The sequence below is a fragment of the Erythrolamprus reginae genome, chromosome 3, assembly GCF_031021105.1.
Source record: "Erythrolamprus reginae isolate rEryReg1 chromosome 3, rEryReg1.hap1, whole genome shotgun sequence".
In the NCBI taxonomy this organism is placed as follows: domain Eukaryota; kingdom Metazoa; phylum Chordata; class Lepidosauria; order Squamata; family Dipsadidae; genus Erythrolamprus; species Erythrolamprus reginae.
This window is the reverse complement of record NC_091952.1, coordinates 134,454,164-134,472,059: the sequence shown is the minus strand read 5'-3', so window position 1 is coordinate 134,472,059 and position 17,896 is coordinate 134,454,164. Positions and strand designations below refer to the sequence as shown.

The 17,896-nt window shown below is 43.2% G+C and overlaps 1 protein-coding gene across 4 annotated transcripts in view; it reads right to left on the bottom strand.

Annotated features, from left to right (window-relative positions):
• Positions 1 to 17,896, bottom strand: part of TADA1 (transcriptional adaptor 1) — a 38,334-nt gene that overhangs the window by 12,616 nt on the left and 7,822 nt on the right. For all 4 annotated transcript variants that reach the window (XM_070746791.1, XM_070746792.1, XM_070746790.1 and 1 more), the window contains exons 2-3: positions 17,319 to 17,410; positions 13,525 to 13,590 (exon numbers count right to left, since the gene is read on the bottom strand). In XM_070746791.1, the coding sequence (XP_070602892.1) occupies positions 13,525 to 13,590; positions 17,319 to 17,410 (158 nt within the window). The remainder of the gene's footprint in view (positions 1 to 13,524; positions 13,591 to 17,318; positions 17,411 to 17,896) is intronic.

Below are 17,896 nucleotides of genomic sequence, written 5' to 3'. Positions count from 1 at the left end.
CATCCCATATCGCTCCGCCAGGAAATCTACTCCAACCTCCCCTCCCCTCCTTCGCTTCTTTCCCTCCACGAGCAGCGCATGGTGTCTCCTCACCTTGGGTCGATCGCATCGGGGAGGGCTGAATAACTTAATTGCTGTTTCTCTTATAGCTGTTACAGGTAAACCCTTACCGGGTTATTAATTTGTAATTTTAAAAAATCATGCTGGGCTCGCAAAAAAGAGAGTGAAAAAAAACCCCTGCGTGGACGTCGCGCCATTTGCTTCCTCCTTTGGCGGCTCATAACTAGATTTTCACAAACCCCCCACCCCGCTTGATAAGCTTTTTCTTGAGTCTGAACAGTTTGGGGGGTTCACCAAAGAGAAAAGTGAAAGAGAGGGAGAGAGGGAGAGAGGAAGAGAGGAAGGAAGGGTTAAATATAAAGGGAGAGAGGGAGAAAAATAGGGAGGGGAAGAGGGGAAGGATGAGGGGTTATTATTAATTTGTAATTTAAAAAAATCATGCCCGGCTCGCAAAAAAGAGAGTCTGAAAAAAAAAACCTGCGTAGACGTCGCGCCATTTGTACCCCCCACCGCGGAGGGAAAGCATTTGGCATCGGCACCGCCAACCCCCCCCCCTCCACGAGCAGCAAAAGCCTGAACGACGGAGCCGAAAGGCAAACGGTGCACCCCCCCAGAAGCAGCAAAAGCCTAAGCGGCGGGGCGCGCCGTTTGCCTTTCGGCTCCGTCGTTCAGGCTTTTGCTGCTGGTGGAGGGTGGGTTGGCGGTGCCAAAAGGCAAACGGTGCACCCCGCCGCTTAGGCTTTTGCTGCATCGGCGCCCACCCCTCCAGAAGCAGCAAAAGCCGCCCTAAGCGGCGGGGCGCGCCGTTTGCCTTTCGGCTCCGTCGTTCAGGCTTTTGCTGCTGGTGGAGGGGAAGGCGCCAAAGGCAAACGGCGCCCCCCGCCGCTTAGGCTTTTGCTGCTTCTGGAGGGATGCACCGTTTGCCTTTCGGCTCCGTCGTTCAGGCTTTTGCTGCTGGTGGAGGGGGGGTTGGCGGTGCCGAAAGGCAAACGGTGCACCCCGCCGCTTAGGCTTTTGCTGCATTGGCGCCCACCCCTTCAGAAGCAGCAAAAGCCGCCCTAAGCGGCGGGGCGCGCCGTTTGCCTTTCGGCACCGCCAACCCCCCCTCCACCAGCAGCAAAAGCCTGAACGACGGAGCCGAAAGGCAAACGGCGCGCCCCGCCGCTTAGGGCGGCTTTTGCTGCTTCTGGAGGGATGCACCGTTTGCCTTTCGGCTCCGTCGTTCAGGCTTTTGCTGCTGGTGGAGGGGGGGTTGGCGGTGCCGAAAGGCAAATGCTTTCCCTCCGCGGTTGGGGGTGCAGGGCAGGCGCAGTCAGCCCCAGGAGATAGAGGGAATGAGAGAAAGGAAAGAGAGAAAGGGAGGGAGAGAAGGAAAGAGTGAGAGATAGAAAGGATAGATAGAAAGAGGGAATGAGAGAAAGGAAAGAGAGATGAGAGAGGAAGGAGGAGAGAGAAAGAGAGAGAGGAGGGGTAGCGAATTATGGATGTCAGAACTCACGCATGCATAGTAACGTGCGCCCACACTTTTTAAAAAATTTTAAAAGAACAAGAGAAAGCATGAGAGAGAGAGTGAGAGAAAATAAGAGAGAGAACGAGAGAGAGGAACAGAGAGAGAGAAAGAACAAGAGAGAGAAAGCATGAGAGAGAAAGAACAAGAGAGAGAGAGAAAGAAAATAAGAGAGAACGAGAGAGAGAGAGAGAAGGAAAGCAAGAGAGAAAAAAAGATAGCAAGAGAGAGAGAAAGGAGAACAAAAATGGGGAAAAAAAGGAGAAATGAGAAAATGAGGCAGAGAATGAGAGGAGAGAGAAACAAAAGAGAGAGAGAGGTGATTCTTGAAGCATATGGTAAAAAGCATCCAAATAATAAGAACCCCCCCAGCCCACACCTGTTTTTGAAAAGAATAAAAGATGAAAAAAACCCAGCCCTCAACTGGTTTTGGAAATGGTTCGAGTGTATACACACACACACACATAAGGGGGGGAGAGAGACAGGGATGGAAAAAGAGGAGAAGTGAGAGGGAGAAGGAATGAGGGGAAAAGGGAGGAAGAGAGAGAAATGAGAAACATGAAAGAGAAAAGGGGGAAAGACAGGAGAAGTACCCAGAAATGAGACAGTGGTATAAATTTCAGGAGGGATGATTGATGATTGACTGTATTTATAAGGGGATGTTACATGGGATTGTATATATGAGGGGGTTATTTATGTATGTATGTATGTATGTATGTATGTATGTATGTATGTATGTATGTATGTATGTATTTTTTTATTTTTTTTATTTTTTTATTAGATTTGTGTCATTTTGGTTGGTGGTGTGCCCCAGGATTTTGTAAATGTAAAAAATGTGCCGCGGCTCAAAAAAGGTTGAAAATCACTGATTTAAAGCATATGGTAAAAGCACTTAAATAATAACAGAGAAAGAAAAACCCCAACCCTCACCTGTTTTTATTAATACTGTAGTTATGTTTTTGAATTTGCTGGTTGTTTTAGTTTTAATAGTAATAGAGTTTGGTTTTGTTTTATTATTAATTTCTTTTAATAAAAAAGAAGGGATTTATTATTTATTTATATTTATATTTATTTTTGTTTGTTTATCTACCTACCTACCTACCTACCTATATATCTACCTACCTACCTACCTATATATATATATATATACTTCTATGCCGCCCAGTTTTTTTCTCAAGGTGATACACCACCCGAGTTATGCTCAGTTTTTGGCGAATTTTGACACACCAAGCTCAAAAGGTTGCCCATCACTGTAGTAGGGCAACTCCACTTCCTTTTGTTTCTGAACTTCCAATTGGCCCGGTGGACCATTTTTTGCCGTCCCCAGGCTTCAGGAGGCTTCCTTGAACCCAGAGAGAGCAAAAAACAGCCTACTAGAAGTCAGGAGGCTTCAGTGAGACCTGTGCGCATGTGCAGGGGGAGCAGTACGTGAGGGTTTCGCGCATGCACAGGGCATTGCATTATGAATATGGGCACACGCACGCACCTATTGTGCGCGTGCACACCTTTTTGGCACCCAAGCAGAAAAAGATTCACCATCACTGGTGTATCACCCTTTTTCATCCCCATAAATATGCTAAGAATTAAGTTGATCAGACAGAAGGTCCAGAATCACCCAATAAGTTCTGCAGGCAAGTGGAAGCTAGAACATCAACTCCCCTGATCTAAATCTGACATGATTATTTTGTTTAGCCTGGCACAATGATTCAGAAAAATCTTTTTCGGAATCAGTAAGTTGGTTTATTTCCAATTCTCACACAAATGAAATAAGAAATAGAGAGATGATCTAAAATTCTGATCAGAACCTAGGGCAAGATAAATACAGTTAAAATGAATTGAATGTAATATGATTAATATTTTAAAAGGCCTTTTTTAATTTCTTCACACCTAAGTGGATCAACAAGATTGTAAGCAATTTCTTTGGCCAAGTTATCCTTTAAGATTTTCATTGCTACATTGTAATTGCCTGTTGGGAAAGAACATTTTAATGTTCTACACTGTCAAACTTATCAATGGAAATTTAATTTGGCTTCAATTATATGTTGATAAAAAATTTACAGAATGCAGCTCTTAGACTTTTATTTCACCCCAATGACAGATATGTGGTTTGTTTATTCAGTCTTTGTCCTCATAGATCTATCTTCATCATCGTCAGATTTGGAAAGGACCTTGGAGGTCTTCTAGTCCTGCTCAAGCAGGAGATCCTATACATTTCAGACAAATGGATGTCCAGTCTCTTTTTAAGATCCTCCAGTGATGGAGCACCCACAACCCCTGAAGGTAAGCCATTCCACTAGTTGATTGTTCTCACTGTAGGAAATTACTCTTAGTTCTAGGTTGCTTCTCTCTTTGTTTAGTTTCCATCTATCACTTCTTGTTTTGCTATCTGGTGCTTTGGAAAATAAGTTGACTCCCCTCTTCTTTGTAGCAGCCCCTCAAATATTGGAACACTTCTATCACGTCAACGGTATCATGTCAACTGTAGTTCTTCTTTTCACCAGACTAGACCTATCTAATTCCTGCAACCATTCTTCATATATTTTAGCTTCAGGTACCCTAATAATCTTAATTGCTTTTCTTGGCACCCTTTCCGGAGTCTCAATATTATTTTTATATCAGTCTCAACATCTTTTTTATATTATAACAAGGGGGCACAATCTGAGGTTAGTTGGGGGAAAGATCAGAAGCAACATGAGAAAATATTATTTTACTGAAAGAGTAGTAGATCCTTGGAACAAACTTCCAGCAGACATGATTGCTAAATCCACAGTAACTGAATTTAAACATGCCTGGGATAAACATACAGTGGTACCTCTACTTAAGAACTTAATTCGTTCCGAAGAAAGAAATGAAAGCTTGGAATTTCTGTGGGAGGAGGTTGAGGAAAAAGAGGAGGAGGAGAGTCACTGCTGAAGGAAGAAGGTGAGGTGAAGGGAATCAAAAATATCCAAAACTTTAAGGCTTTAAAAAAAAAGAGGGACTCTGAGGTGGCAAGGAGGAGCATGCGCCTCCAATACACCCAGTGCGAGGCTGCCTCCCATACTCCCATACACTGACTGCTGCTGCTGCTACCTGCTGCCTCTTCTTTCCCAGGCTGAAGGGCTCCCCTCTCCTCTCGCTCGCTCACTTTGTAGCCGGTGCCTTTCCTTCGCTGTGGTGACTCCTTGGCTGGCCAGAGCAAAGGGAGCGTTCCTTTTCTCAGAGCGCTGGCAGAGGTTTATTCCCTGTCTAAGTGCCCAGATAAAGGAAAATGCTTTTTTCGCTCTGGACTGCCAAGGTCTCCTTAAGCATCATCAAAAGGGGGAATGGCAGGAAACTGTCCGGGCCTTTGTGCCGCTCTCAACATTCCTGAGAAATGTTTCCTGGCTTTTCCTGGAAATTTAATGGCAAAAAAAAATCTTGAACACCTGGTTCTTATCTAGAAAAGTTCTTAAGTGAGGCGTTCTTAAGTAGAGGTACCACTGTATATCCATCCTAAGATAAAATACAGGAAATTGTATAAGGGCAGACTCGATGGACTGCTGTCAATCTTCTAAGTTTCTACAGTGAGCAAAACTGGGTGCAGTATTTTGAGTGTGATCTTACCAAAACATTATGAAGTGCTACTAACACTTCATGTAATCTTGATTCTATCCCTCTGTTGATACAGCCTAGGATTGCATTGGTTTCTTTGATGCCTGCAGCATACTGCTGGCTCATATTTAAGTCACTGGCTACTAGAACTCCAAGATTCTTCTCATAGTTATGCTACTGAGCCATGTTTCACATAATCTGTATCTGTACATTTGGTTTTTCTGTATCTGTATCTCTACATTTGGTGTAAAATCTTGCTTTTCTCTATACTGAATTTCATTTTATTAGATAGGACACTTTGTTCAAGTCTGGATTTTGAGCCTATCTTCTGGGATGTTGGCAATTCCTGCCAATTTGGTGTCATCTGTGAATCATCATCATTATTATTATTATTAATAATAATAATAATAATAATAATAATAATAATAATAATAATAATAATTTGATTTGTATGCTGCCCCTTTCCGAAGACTCGGAGCGGCTTCCAACAACAATACAGTACAGTATACAAATCTAACTGTTAAAAACAAACAGTTATAAAACCCCTTATTTAAAACAGCCATACAATCATAACCATACTTAAAGCAGGACAATCAGGGAAATCAATTTTGCTATGCCTGGCGACATAGGTGGGTTTTCAGGAGTTTACGGAAGGCAAGGAGGGGGCAATCCTAATCTCCACGGGGAGTTGATTCCAGAATCTGATGAATTCCCCTTCTATTCTCTCATTTAAATCATTGATGAAGATACTGAAAAGTCTGTATCTGTATACAATTGAATCATTTAAAAATTGTATATTTTTTACTCTTTTACCCAGTAAAGGTTTGTATTGTGCAACTTAGTCTCTCATAATGTTATAGTATCTACAATTAGAATAAGTGTACTGATTCAGCTTTAGAATTCATTAGCATTTCTTTGCTAATGCTATTACCAATATTCTGCATTCCTTAGCCTTGGGAAAATTAATTGCCCTTCCATCAGCATCTTAGTCTCTAGAAATAGCATAATAAGGTTAATTTAGAATCAGAAGGCTAAGGAAAGAAAGCATAGTCATATTTTATGTTTCCTAACTGAGCAATTAGGAAATTGGCAAACATTTTACATAACAATATACTGTACTCCCTATTTGCTAATTTAGTTGGTCAGTGAATCCACAAATATCTAAATAGCCTTTATCATTTGTCCTTGGCAAAAGCAACAATCTGTATAGAGAGACAGTATTAGAACAGATATTTCATTTTAAAATAAAGTATCAAAGGATAGCGCAGTATCTTGCAGGGTCCAGAAGTATTCATCTATTGTTTGCTTAAATGAATGTTATAGTCCACAATTGCAGTCATAAACTTGAAAGCATAGCAGCAACATCCCTGAAAGTCTTGATAAGATGCTGTGAATTGCAACAGCCTCATACTAAACAACCTTCAAATATTTACACTGTAGATTGCCATTTTTATTGATGGAGGCAGAAGGTCTCAAGATGCCAGAGGTTTGTTTTTTGGGGGGTGGGGGGGTAGCAATGGGGAAGTTCCATGTGCAAAGCAGGTATTTAATAATAACACTTTCTCTTCCAGTAGCTAATGAAAAATATTACAATTTGGCTGCATAAAAACATCATTTATTCCAGATGAATACAACTGAGCCATAACTAACAGTTCATCTTTATTTCTAGAGCAAAATAGTGCTACTCATACTTCAAAACCATATTCACTTTCTCAGATTCAATAATTAATTTTTATTTTTGGAAAGAATGCATTGATTCTTTTGCCACCCTCCAACTTATGTTACTATTTGTTTGTTTGATTGATTCAACTTCTATGCCACCCAATCCCACGGGAGTCAGGGCAACTTTTCATCAAAAGTGAACAGTAAAGGCTAACAATAAAGAAGGAGTGATACATGAGTACCATTTTTATTTTGGAATTAGCTGATGACCCAGCACTGCCCAGGTATCTTTTCATCCTAATCTCCCCTGCCTCCCGCGCATCTTTGCATGGCCCTCCCTGGGGCCCATTGTAAGCCTAGTAAGCCTCCCTAGAAGCCAAAATGGCTGTGAGAGGGCCCTACCAGCCCCTAGTGCTGATTTTAGCCTAGTATGCCTGCCTGCAGCCAAAATGGACTGGGGGGACTTGCACTGCAGCCTTCTACAATCCCCCCCATGCATGCGCGGCAGAAACCCAAATATCACCTGGCTGGCGGGAGGTGCAGGCACAGTGGAGCTAAGCTGGGCTCTGTGTGCCACCTGCATGCCTGGACACACACACACACACCAAGGGGTGTTAGAGGTGTCTTGTTCCCACAGTATTTTTTTTCCCCAGAGAGTAAGTTATCTTGTCAATTGTCGGCACAAATGGGAAAGTGAAACTGCAAATTGGACCCTCCACCAAAACAACTTTTGACTTACACATCATCAGATATATCAGAGTAAAAGCTATTGGAAAAACTGTTTTTTATCCTGTTCGAAACCAGCAAACTAATGTACTGAAGGTGACCAGACTAAGGACACTAGCCAGGTAAATACCTGGTAGGCAGAATTTTTCCCCTTATTTTCCTCCCCCAAAACTAGGGTGCTTCTTATACTCTAGTGCATCTTATATTCCAAAAAATACAGTATGTTTTAGAATTATTGCTAATTTTTATCTGTTTATTTATTTATTTGTTTGTTTGTTTGTTTGTTTATTTATTTATTTAATTAATTGGATTTGTATTCTGCCCCTCTCCGAGGACTCGGGGCAGCTAACAACATATACAAAGAAACAGTGGTAAAATCAATCCAATTAATATATATAAAAATCCTTAAAAATCTACTTTAAAAACTTCCATTACATTCGTTCAACAATTGTACTAAAAACATTTGTTGGTCAGGGGGAAGATCTAGTAACCCCAGGCCTGGTGACAAAGTTGAGTTTTTAAGCTCTTTCGGAAGGCAAGGAGGGTGGGGGCAGTGCGAATCTCTGGAGGGAGCTGATTCCAGCAGGCCGGGGTCCCCACAGAGAAGGCTCCTCCCCTAAGTCCCGCCGGCCGACATTGGCTGACGGGACCCTAAGGAGACCCACTCTGTATGACCTCACCGGTCGCTGGGATTTTTATTTTGGAATGTTGTTGATTTTTAAAATCTATTATATATTATTTTAGTTTGTTATCTATATTCAAGCTGGTTTCTAGAGGTCATTTTGAAAAGGGTTTTACTCTAAGAGGACATAAACATTCTAAAAAAATATCCTAGAATACGGTAACTGGAAAATTAAGTTTTGTTCTGTGGAGGTTGTATTGCAAATTTTCTTGCCAAATATGTCTTCAGAACAGCTTCTCCTGCTTCTAAATGCACTGCTTTGAGGTTCTGTGATAAGAGAGGTACAATATCCTAATCCAGAAGCCTCTTTGTGTACTAAAGAAGGTGTAGCATAGATTGAGAAATATCAATTTGGTATGGTATGTCTAGAGTTACCTTCCACCTACAGCTAAAATGAGTGTGTCAGTTACATAAGTAGCTGACAAAGCAATTTCAAGGGACTAGTACTATTATGTGGAAGTATGCAAGTACAATTTCCTTTTTTCTACACATTTTCATATTAGAGTCTTGTGATTTAAATAATAATAATGTTAGTTTCATGCTAGAGGCCTCATGACCAAGTGGGAGCTTATATTGTATATAGTCATGCGAACAATTATGGATATCCCATATAAAGTTTGTTTCTATTTAACATATGTGGACATAAAATTATTTTATCTTTATTCAAGCAGCATGTAAATAATTGATCAGAAAATATGAAAATTGACTTTCAATTATTTAATCAACAAAAATAATTGGATATTCTATTTTCCTCTGTAGAAAAAAGAAATGAACCCTTGGTTCTAGTAACTGGTTTTGTCCTCTTTGGCAAGAACAATCTCAGGTAGACATTTCTTTATAATGGTCTACCAGTCTGACATCGACTGGAATTTTGTCCCTAATTCATGCATGATTTTTTAAAACTCTGTGATGTGTCAGGAGTTTCTTGTATGTACAACAACTTAATGGGATTTAGATCCAGGCTTTAACTTAGCCATTCCAGAACTTTATGTTTCTTTTTTCCCAGCCTTCCTTGGATTTAACAGAATGTTAAATGAGGTCAACGTCATGTTGCAAGGTTCAGTTTCCTTCGAGCTTCAACCTTCTAGCAGAAAGTTTTATCTTCCAACACCCTTTGATACAATGAAGATTCTTTGATAATGAACTGCCAAGACCATGATTCAGCAAAACAGCCTCAAACCATAAAATTTCCACCGCCATTTGCTAATAGGCTTTTCTGGTCTTTGGTTTTTGCTGAAACCTGTCTTCAGAAATTACTGGCTAATAACTCTAATTTTGCCTCATCAATGTTCCAGAGGTCTGACCTTTATCTAGATCTATAGCAAACTTTATATTTGCCCTGATATTCTTTCTGGACAGTGAAGGTTTTTTCTTGCTACACCCCCCTCCCCCAATGTAGATCTAATTTACACCACTTCTTTCCAATGGTAAATTCATGCACTTTGTGTATGTAGATCTTGTGATGAAATTCTGGAGTTGTTAGAGACTTCTTTTTGCCTGGGCAAATTGACATTTATTTGAAATCTTTTTCACTTGTAGTTGATTTTCTGGACAGTGGAATGAATATTTTTTGGCAATCTTTTTAAACCTCTTCCAAGATTCTGATGGCTTTTTCAATTTAGGCATGGTGATACCACACCCTTCAAAAACAAAAAGCAAATCAAACTAAGTGTCTGAGGTGTCAATTAAACTGGTTCCTCCCAGATCTTCTTTAACCATGTTCTAATCATTTGCCCTGACCTGATTCTATAATGATAAATGGATTTTTATACATGCAAAATTTGCATTTATGTTTATTTAAATTACACAAAGGAGTAGAAAAATGTAGTCCATTGAAATTTCACATTTCTAAACAACCTATCTTCCTCAAAGAGGGAAATGAAGTTCAACAACTACATATTCAAAACAATTCAATATTGAAATATTGAAAAAGTCAAAAAGTTGTGGAAACCTTTTGGGAAAAATGTATTTTTGAGGTTTGATGGCTAATAACCAGTAATGGGTTCCTTACCAGTACGGGTCACTCTGCGCACTGGTAACGAAAACTGCAATGAACATGCAGCTCTGGGTGACTGGCGGGGGGTGCACGCATCCCAGCGAGATTTTTTTTCTGCGCATGCTCAGGAAGTAAAATCTTTCAAGAGGATGCACACGAGAGAGATTTTGGTGATTTTCTGTTTAAAAATTGCCAAAATCTCATATGCCCACACATCTCGTAAGATTTGCTACCTGCACAAATATTGCCAAATTTTGTTCCAAAACACACACGTGCCGGTCAGCACTGGTAGCAGCGGTTAAGTTGGAATCACCACTTGCTAATAACACCACATTTTTTGGAGTAGTACCATAAAATTATATATCAATGAAAAGTTAATTTAATCAAGAATGCAATGCAACAAAGCTTGTTCAATTGTCTGTATTCTATGAAAATGTATAGCCAAATAACCAGTAAAAAGAAGCACAACTTGCTAAGGTGAAATCAGGTAGCTTTCTTTCATCTAATTGTAGTCAATGAACATGAGTGTTTACAGAGCCAATCAGATGTCATCTTGTTTTGGCAATGAGCCAATCAGATCACAGTAGGATTCAGTTATTGATGTCATGTATTGAACTGAGAGAGAACATTTGTCAGTTGTTATGCAATCACTATTAAGTTGGTTGGGTTTTTTGTGATCTTTCACTTAGTGAGCTTGTAAAATTAAAATAATGGTGCAAAGAGTTCACTGGTCACCCAGAAAGTGATGTAAAATAGTATTATTAAGTGAACAAGGCTACAGTTATAGGAAATTAGAAGAAAATTTGGTGGAAATTTAACCAAATGTGGCATTTCTAAGTTTTTGAAGAGGGATAAGGAGACTTAAGTCACTATAAAACCAAACTGGTAAAGGCAGAAAAAGGTGCACAACAGCAAGTGATGATAGATGAATTAAGAGACTGTGCCTATGTGACAAAAGAAAATAATCTGGGTGTATACAAGATGAAATGGCACAATGCAATGTGAAGTTGAGTGCAAGGACTGTTTGGCTCAGACTGCAGGAATTTGGCCTAAAATCTAGAATTCCATAAAAAAGGCCACTTTTATCTCTCAAAGGTTGAAAAGACTCAGCTCATGTTACCTGGACAGAGGAACAAGAGTCTTATCATTCTAAATAATGATAAGACTAAGATCTCCCTGTTTGGTAGTGATGGCATAAAACATGTAAGGAGAAGAATCAGGGAAGATTTGCATCCTGATTGCATTACATGCACCGTGAAACACCCAGTCAGTGTTATGATCTGGGGTTGTCTGACATCAAAAGGGAATATAAATGGCCAAAAATAAATGAATGGAATACTTGAGCCCAAACTGAAGCTTACCACACATGACCTTTTCCAAGACAATGAAGCATTTACATTTCAACAGGATTCAGCTTCATGTGATGTTGCTACTATGTGCAAAAAATGGTTTCAAGATAATCAACTTCCATTCTTGAATGGTCTGGGAATATCCCAGCCCCAGACCTTAACCCAACTGAAAATCTACGGAACCAACTAAAGAAACTTGTTAGTCAGAAGCGACCCAGCAAAAAAATCCTGTTAATAGAGGAAATCATTAAATCTTGGTTTCACATTATAACAAGCTGCAAAACTAAAAGACGGTTCACTGCATGGGAAGACACTGTAAGGCTGTAATTCATACTAAAGGTTATCAAACTATTTTTTTTTTATTATTATTATTATTATTATTATTATTTATTAGATTTGTATGCCGCCCCTCTCCGAAGACTCAGGGCGGCATACAAATTAAGCATAATCTGACATGAAGATCATTTTTATATCTTTTTTTTTTCTGTATGTTTCACTTTTCCTCTTTATAACTGCTATTCTAATAGCAAATCCTGCATTAAAGTTATTGCATTACATTCTTGATTAAATCTTCTTTCTATTGATATATAATTTTATAGTACTGCTCTAAAATCAAGCAGTGGTATTAGCTATCCAACCTCAAAAATACTATACACTTTTCCCAAAAGTTTTCCACCATTTTGGCCACCACTGTATGTTTCTATATGTTTATTCAGCATTTCACTTTGTTTCTGGGAGATCCAAGGAAATACAGTGGTACCTCTACTTACGAACTTAATTCATTCCATGACCAGGTTCTTAAGTAGAAATGTTTGTAAGTAGAAGCCATTTTTCCCATAGGAATCAATGTAAAAGGCAATAATGCATGCAAACTCATTAGGAAAGAAATAAAAGCTCGGAATTTGGGTGAGAGGAGGAGGAAGAGGAGGAGGACAGTTGCTGCCAAAGGAAGAAAGTGAGGTGAGGGGAATCAAAAAAATCCAAAACTTTAAAGCTTAAAAAAAAAGAGGGACTCTGAGACAGCGAGGAGGAGCATGCACCTCCCATACATTGCACCAGAGAGAGAAACCCAGGGGGAATGGCAGGAAACTGGCCGAGCCTTTGTGCCGCTCTCAAATTTCCTGGGAAATGTTTCTGGGCTTGGGTTCTTAAGTAGAAAATGGTTCTTAAGAAAAGGCAAAAAAATCTTGAACACCCAGTTCTTATCTAGAAAAGTTAAGTAGAGGCGTTTTTAGGTAGAGGTACCACTGTAAGACCATTATATTCACCTTGTTGAACTTACTAATAAGATATTCAAGCATACCTGAATATCCTCTATGGATTCAATCCTTGTTCAAGTTCAGTTCCTTTGCTTTAATGTAAGATTAAGCCAGTAATTTAAAGATACTCATTGCAACAGATGTGCCATGTGTAGTGCTCCTAAGTGATTGTGCTCACAAGGTCCATATACTCTTACTATAGAAATAACAAAATTGGGAAGAGTCAGGGACTGCAACTCAGTTTTTTTCATAGGTCACAAAAAGCTTTCCAATGACATGCTCATGTTCCTAGAAGGGACAATCAGATTTTTATGGTCCAGCTTTACATTTTGGGGAACTGAAACTGGAAATCAGAGTGGGAGGTATCTGGAATGGAAACTGCTTCTATTCTCACTCTGAGCCAAGCCAAATCTGAAAAAAACCCTGAAATTTCTGTTTTAAGAAAACGATGGGTAAGTGGGTAGAATTTAATATTGTTTGTTCCTATTTCCATCTTAAAATCCAAAAATGTAAAAAAACAACAGTACTTTCACTGACCAGTTTCTGAAAAGTGAAAAAGCAGTATCTTTAAAAGAAATATCTTTAAAAGATAAATATGAACTTCTTAAAGTGTGCCCCAATATAGCATGAAATGAACAGTAGAAATACCATAGGTTACACACACTATAGGTCTCTCAATCCATATGTGAAAGACTTTTTCAGTGACTTACCTGGTGCAGAAACCAAGATTTGACATCGTGTAAGAATAGCTAGCAAGAAGTCATTGTGAAAATGGACTGCCAAAATAAAAGACATGGTTTGCATTACAATTATGACAATTATTTTTATTAGGAAACATACATTTGCATTAACTTCATAAATTTGCACAGAACATATACGGTAATAGCATTTTTCAAGTCCAAAACTAAATATAAGGCTCCTAATTCAGCAACTTAACATTTTCAGCTTTTATCTCTAAAAGTTCTTCAAGGATAAGTTTTGCTATGGTAAATTCTTGTAAGTATTGCATATTAACAGGCATGATAAACTCTTCAAGGTTAAAAAATATGATATTGTTCCCACAGTGCACTTTTTAGTACCGTAACTAAATATTGAGATGCTATACATTTATGTATACAGTGGTACCTCAAGATACGAACCCCTCGTCTTACGAACAACTCGTGATACGAACCTTGGGTTCAGAAAAATTTTGCCTCTTCTTACGAACTTTTTTCGAGTTACGAACCGGCGTTCGGAGACTGCTGGGAAGCCGCGCGGCTGTTTTAAAAGGTGACAATCGGCGGCGGGGCTTCCCAGAAGCCTCCCGAACGCCGGTTCGTAACTCGAACAAAGTTCGTAAGAAGAGGCAAAATTTTTCTGAACCCCGGGTTCGGTTCGGGAGGTTGCTGGGAAGCCCCCCAGCCCGGCTGTCACCTTTTAAAACAGCCGCGCCGCTTCCCAGCTGTCTCCCGAAGCCGAACGCAGAAGTTTGGCTTTGCCGTTCGGCTTCTGGAGACACCTGGGAAGTGGCGCGGCTGTTTTAAAAGGTCGCAGCCGGCCTGGGGGGCTTCCCAGCACCCCCCCCGAACCCCAAACTTTTGCCGAACTTCCAGGTTCGGGGGGGTGCTGGGAAGCCCCCCAGGCCGGCTGTGACCTTTTAAAAGAGCCGCGCCGCTTCCCAGCTGTCTCCTGAAGCCGAACGTGGAAGTTCGGCTTTGCCATTCGGCTTCAGGAGACAGCTGGGAAGCGGCGCGGCTCTTTTAAAAGGTCGGAGCCAGCCTGGGGGGCTTCCCAGCACCCCCCCGAACCCGGGTTCAGGGTTCGGGGGGTGCTGGGAAGCCCCCCAGGCCGGCCGCGACCTTTTAAAAGAGCCGCCCCGCTTCCCAGCTGTCTCCTGAAGCCGAACGCGGAAATTCGGCTTTGCCGTTCGGCTTCAGGAGACAGCTGGGAAGCGGCGCGGCTTTTTTAAAAGGTCGCAGCCGGCCTGGGGGGCTTCCCAGCACCCCCCCGAACCTGGGTTCGGGGTTCGGGGGGGTGCTGGGAAGCCCCCCAGGCTGGCTCCGACCTTTTAAAAGAGCCGCCCCGCTTCCCAGCTGTCTCCTGAAGCCGAACGCGGAAGTTCGGCTTTGCCATTCGGCTTCAGGAGTCAGATGGGAAGCGGCGCGGCTCTTTTAAAAGGTCGCAGCCGGCCTGGGGGGCTTTCCAGCACCCCCCCGAACCCCAAACCCGGGTTCGGGGGGGTGCTGGGAAGCCCCCCAGGCCGGCTGTCACCTTTTAAAACAGCCGCGCGGCTTCCTAGCAGTCGCCGAAAGCCGTTTTTTTGCGGGGGTTTTTTTGGTTGCACGGATTAATTGACTTTACATTGTTTCCTATGGGAAACAATGTTTCGTCTTATGAACCTTTCGTCTTACGAACCTCCTCCTTGCACCAATTAAGTTCGTATCATGAGGTATTACTGTATTTCAAAATTTATACAGTGGTACCTTAAGATACGAACTTAATTGGTGCCGGGGGGAGGTTCGTAAGACGAAAGGTTCGTAAGACGAAACATTGTTTCCCATAGGAAACAATGTAAAGTCAATTAATCCGTGCAACAACAAAAACCCCCCGCAAAAAACCGCTGCCGCTCGGCTGTCACCTTTTAAAACAGCCGTGCGGCAGGAGATAGGCTTTGAGTTTTTGGCTGGGGGGGGAGAAGTAGGACCTTCCTAACTCCCCCCCCCCCCCCCAGCCACAAGGAGCGGCGAAGCGGCGAAGTGACGTGGAGGAATGAAGTGACGTCCCGCTCATCGCCCGTGTCTGGCAGAAGCTTCTGCCTGAGTGCTCTTGGCCGGCGGGATTCAAAGTGCTGGGGTGGGAGGTGTCCCGACAGCCCCCCCCCCCACCCTAGCACTTTGAATCTCGCCGGCCAAGAGCACTCGGGCAGAAGCTTCTGCCAGACACGGGCAATGAGCGGGACGAGCGGCGCGGAAGCCTCTTGCATCAGCTGCCACAGCCATCAGCTTCCGCGCCGCTCGTCCCGCTCATTGCCCGTGTCTGGCAGAAGCTGCCACCCAAGCGCTCTTGCCCAGCGGGAGGCGAAGCACTGGGGTGGGGTGGGGGGCTGTCGGGACACCCCCACCCCAGCACTTTGAATCCCGCCGGCCAAGAGCACTCGGGCAGAAGCTTCCCCCTCATCGCCCGTGTCTGGCAGAAGCTTCTGCCCAAGTGCTCTTGGCCGGCGGGATTCAAAGTGCTGGAGTGGGAGATGTCCCGACAGAAATGGGCTCCGAAGCGGCGCAAAGTTATCCTGTCTCTCCACCTCCTCCCCCTGCGGCCGCCTTCCCAAAGGAGCTTTCTGGCTGCCCAGGGGGCAGGGTTAGCTTTGTGCCGGGGGAGCGGGGGCTGCCACCCGAGCGCTCTTGCCCAGCGGGAGGCGAAGCACTGGGGTGGGGGGTGGGGCTGTCGGGACACCCACCCCACCCCAGCACTTTGAATCCCGCCGGCCAAGAGCACTCGGGCAGAAGCTTCCCCCTCATCGCCCGTGTCTGGCAGAAGCTTCTGCTCGAGTGCTCTTGGCCGGCGGGATTCAAAGTCTCTCCACCTCCTCCCCCTGCGGCCGCCTTCCCAAAGGAGCCTTCTGGCTGCCCAGGGGGCGGAGTTAGCTTTGTGCCGGGGGAGCGGGGGCTGCCACTCGAGCGCTCTTGCCCAGCGGGAGGCGAAGCACTGGGGTGGGGGTAGGGCTGTCGGGACACCCCCTCACCCCAGCACTTTGAATCCCGCCGGCCAAGAGCACTCGGGCAGAAGCTGCCCGCCCCGTCCTAGCCAGAGCCTGAGCCGGGTCCGCTCGGTCGCGCCTCCTCGCCCGCCGCCCGCCCAGGATGCAGACCTGCTGCCTCTCCCCGCGCCCGCTGCCGGTCCGATCCTGCGCCTCCTGCTTCCCCCCCCAGCCAAAAATACAAATGCGGTCGCCCGCGGAGCAATGAGAAGCTGAAGCCGCTGGCGGTTTCAGACTCCCGCTGCTCCACGCTGCTCCGCCCTGCCTGTCATGCGGCGGCAGACCCTCTTTGTGTTTTTCGCTGAGGGGGGGGAGCAGGAGGACCTTCCTGACTCCCTCCCCCAGCGCCGGACCTCCAGCCAAAAACCCAAAGCGGCCTCCCAACCTGCCGCCGCCGCCGCCCGGCTGTTACCTTTTAAACAGCCTTCCGAAGTCGAACGCCAAACCCGAACTTCCGGGTTCGGCTTCGGGAGGCTGCTGGGAAGCCCCCCAGCTGTTTTAAAAGGTGACAGCCGGGCTGCGGGGCTTCCCAGTAGCCTCTGGAATGCCAAACCCGGAAGTTCGGGTTTGGCGTTCGTAAGACGAAAAAAGTTCGTAAGAAGAGGCAAAAATTTCCTCAACCCCGGGTTCGTATCTCGGGTTGTTCGTAAGACGAGGGGTTCGTATCTTGAGGTACCACTGTATTTCAAAGCATTAAATTAATCCCTAGACATTTGAAACTGAAGAATTCAGAAAACTAGGTGAGCAATTCAGAGTTTATTTTCATACCATTGTCTTGAGTGAGGAGATTCCGAGCTTCCAGATCAAACTCTTCTTTGCTGATCTTTTGCTTAAACCATAGTTTCAGATTAGCCCAGTACCTGTGTAAGATATCAATAATGAATTATCAATAATGGATTTTAAAAGTTAATTTTTTCTTCTTTAGTTGCTTTATGAGAGATTATTATAGTTTTACAGAATTCTTATAATTGCAAGAAAATATTCAATGAACAGAATCTCAATCTCAAGTTCATCCAGTCCTAAGTGAGGAATGGGGTAACCTTTTGATGGCCAAGAATGTAGAGAGGGCTAAGGAACAATGTGGGCCACATTAAATATTATAAGGTTAGGTTTATTGCTATTGCTAATTTTTTATAGTGATACATCTATGTTAGCGCCCACACTATGTGTTTTATCTGTTTCCCACCTTCAGTTAGCCAGAGAGGACTATAAAATCTTAGCCAGAGAAGACAGTACAAAGGTAATTTGTAGAGTGCAGTTTGCCCCACCTATCTTAAGTAAACACAATATTATCATACAATTTCTTCCAGTTATAGTTTATTGGAGTTTACTTCACAAATTACCAA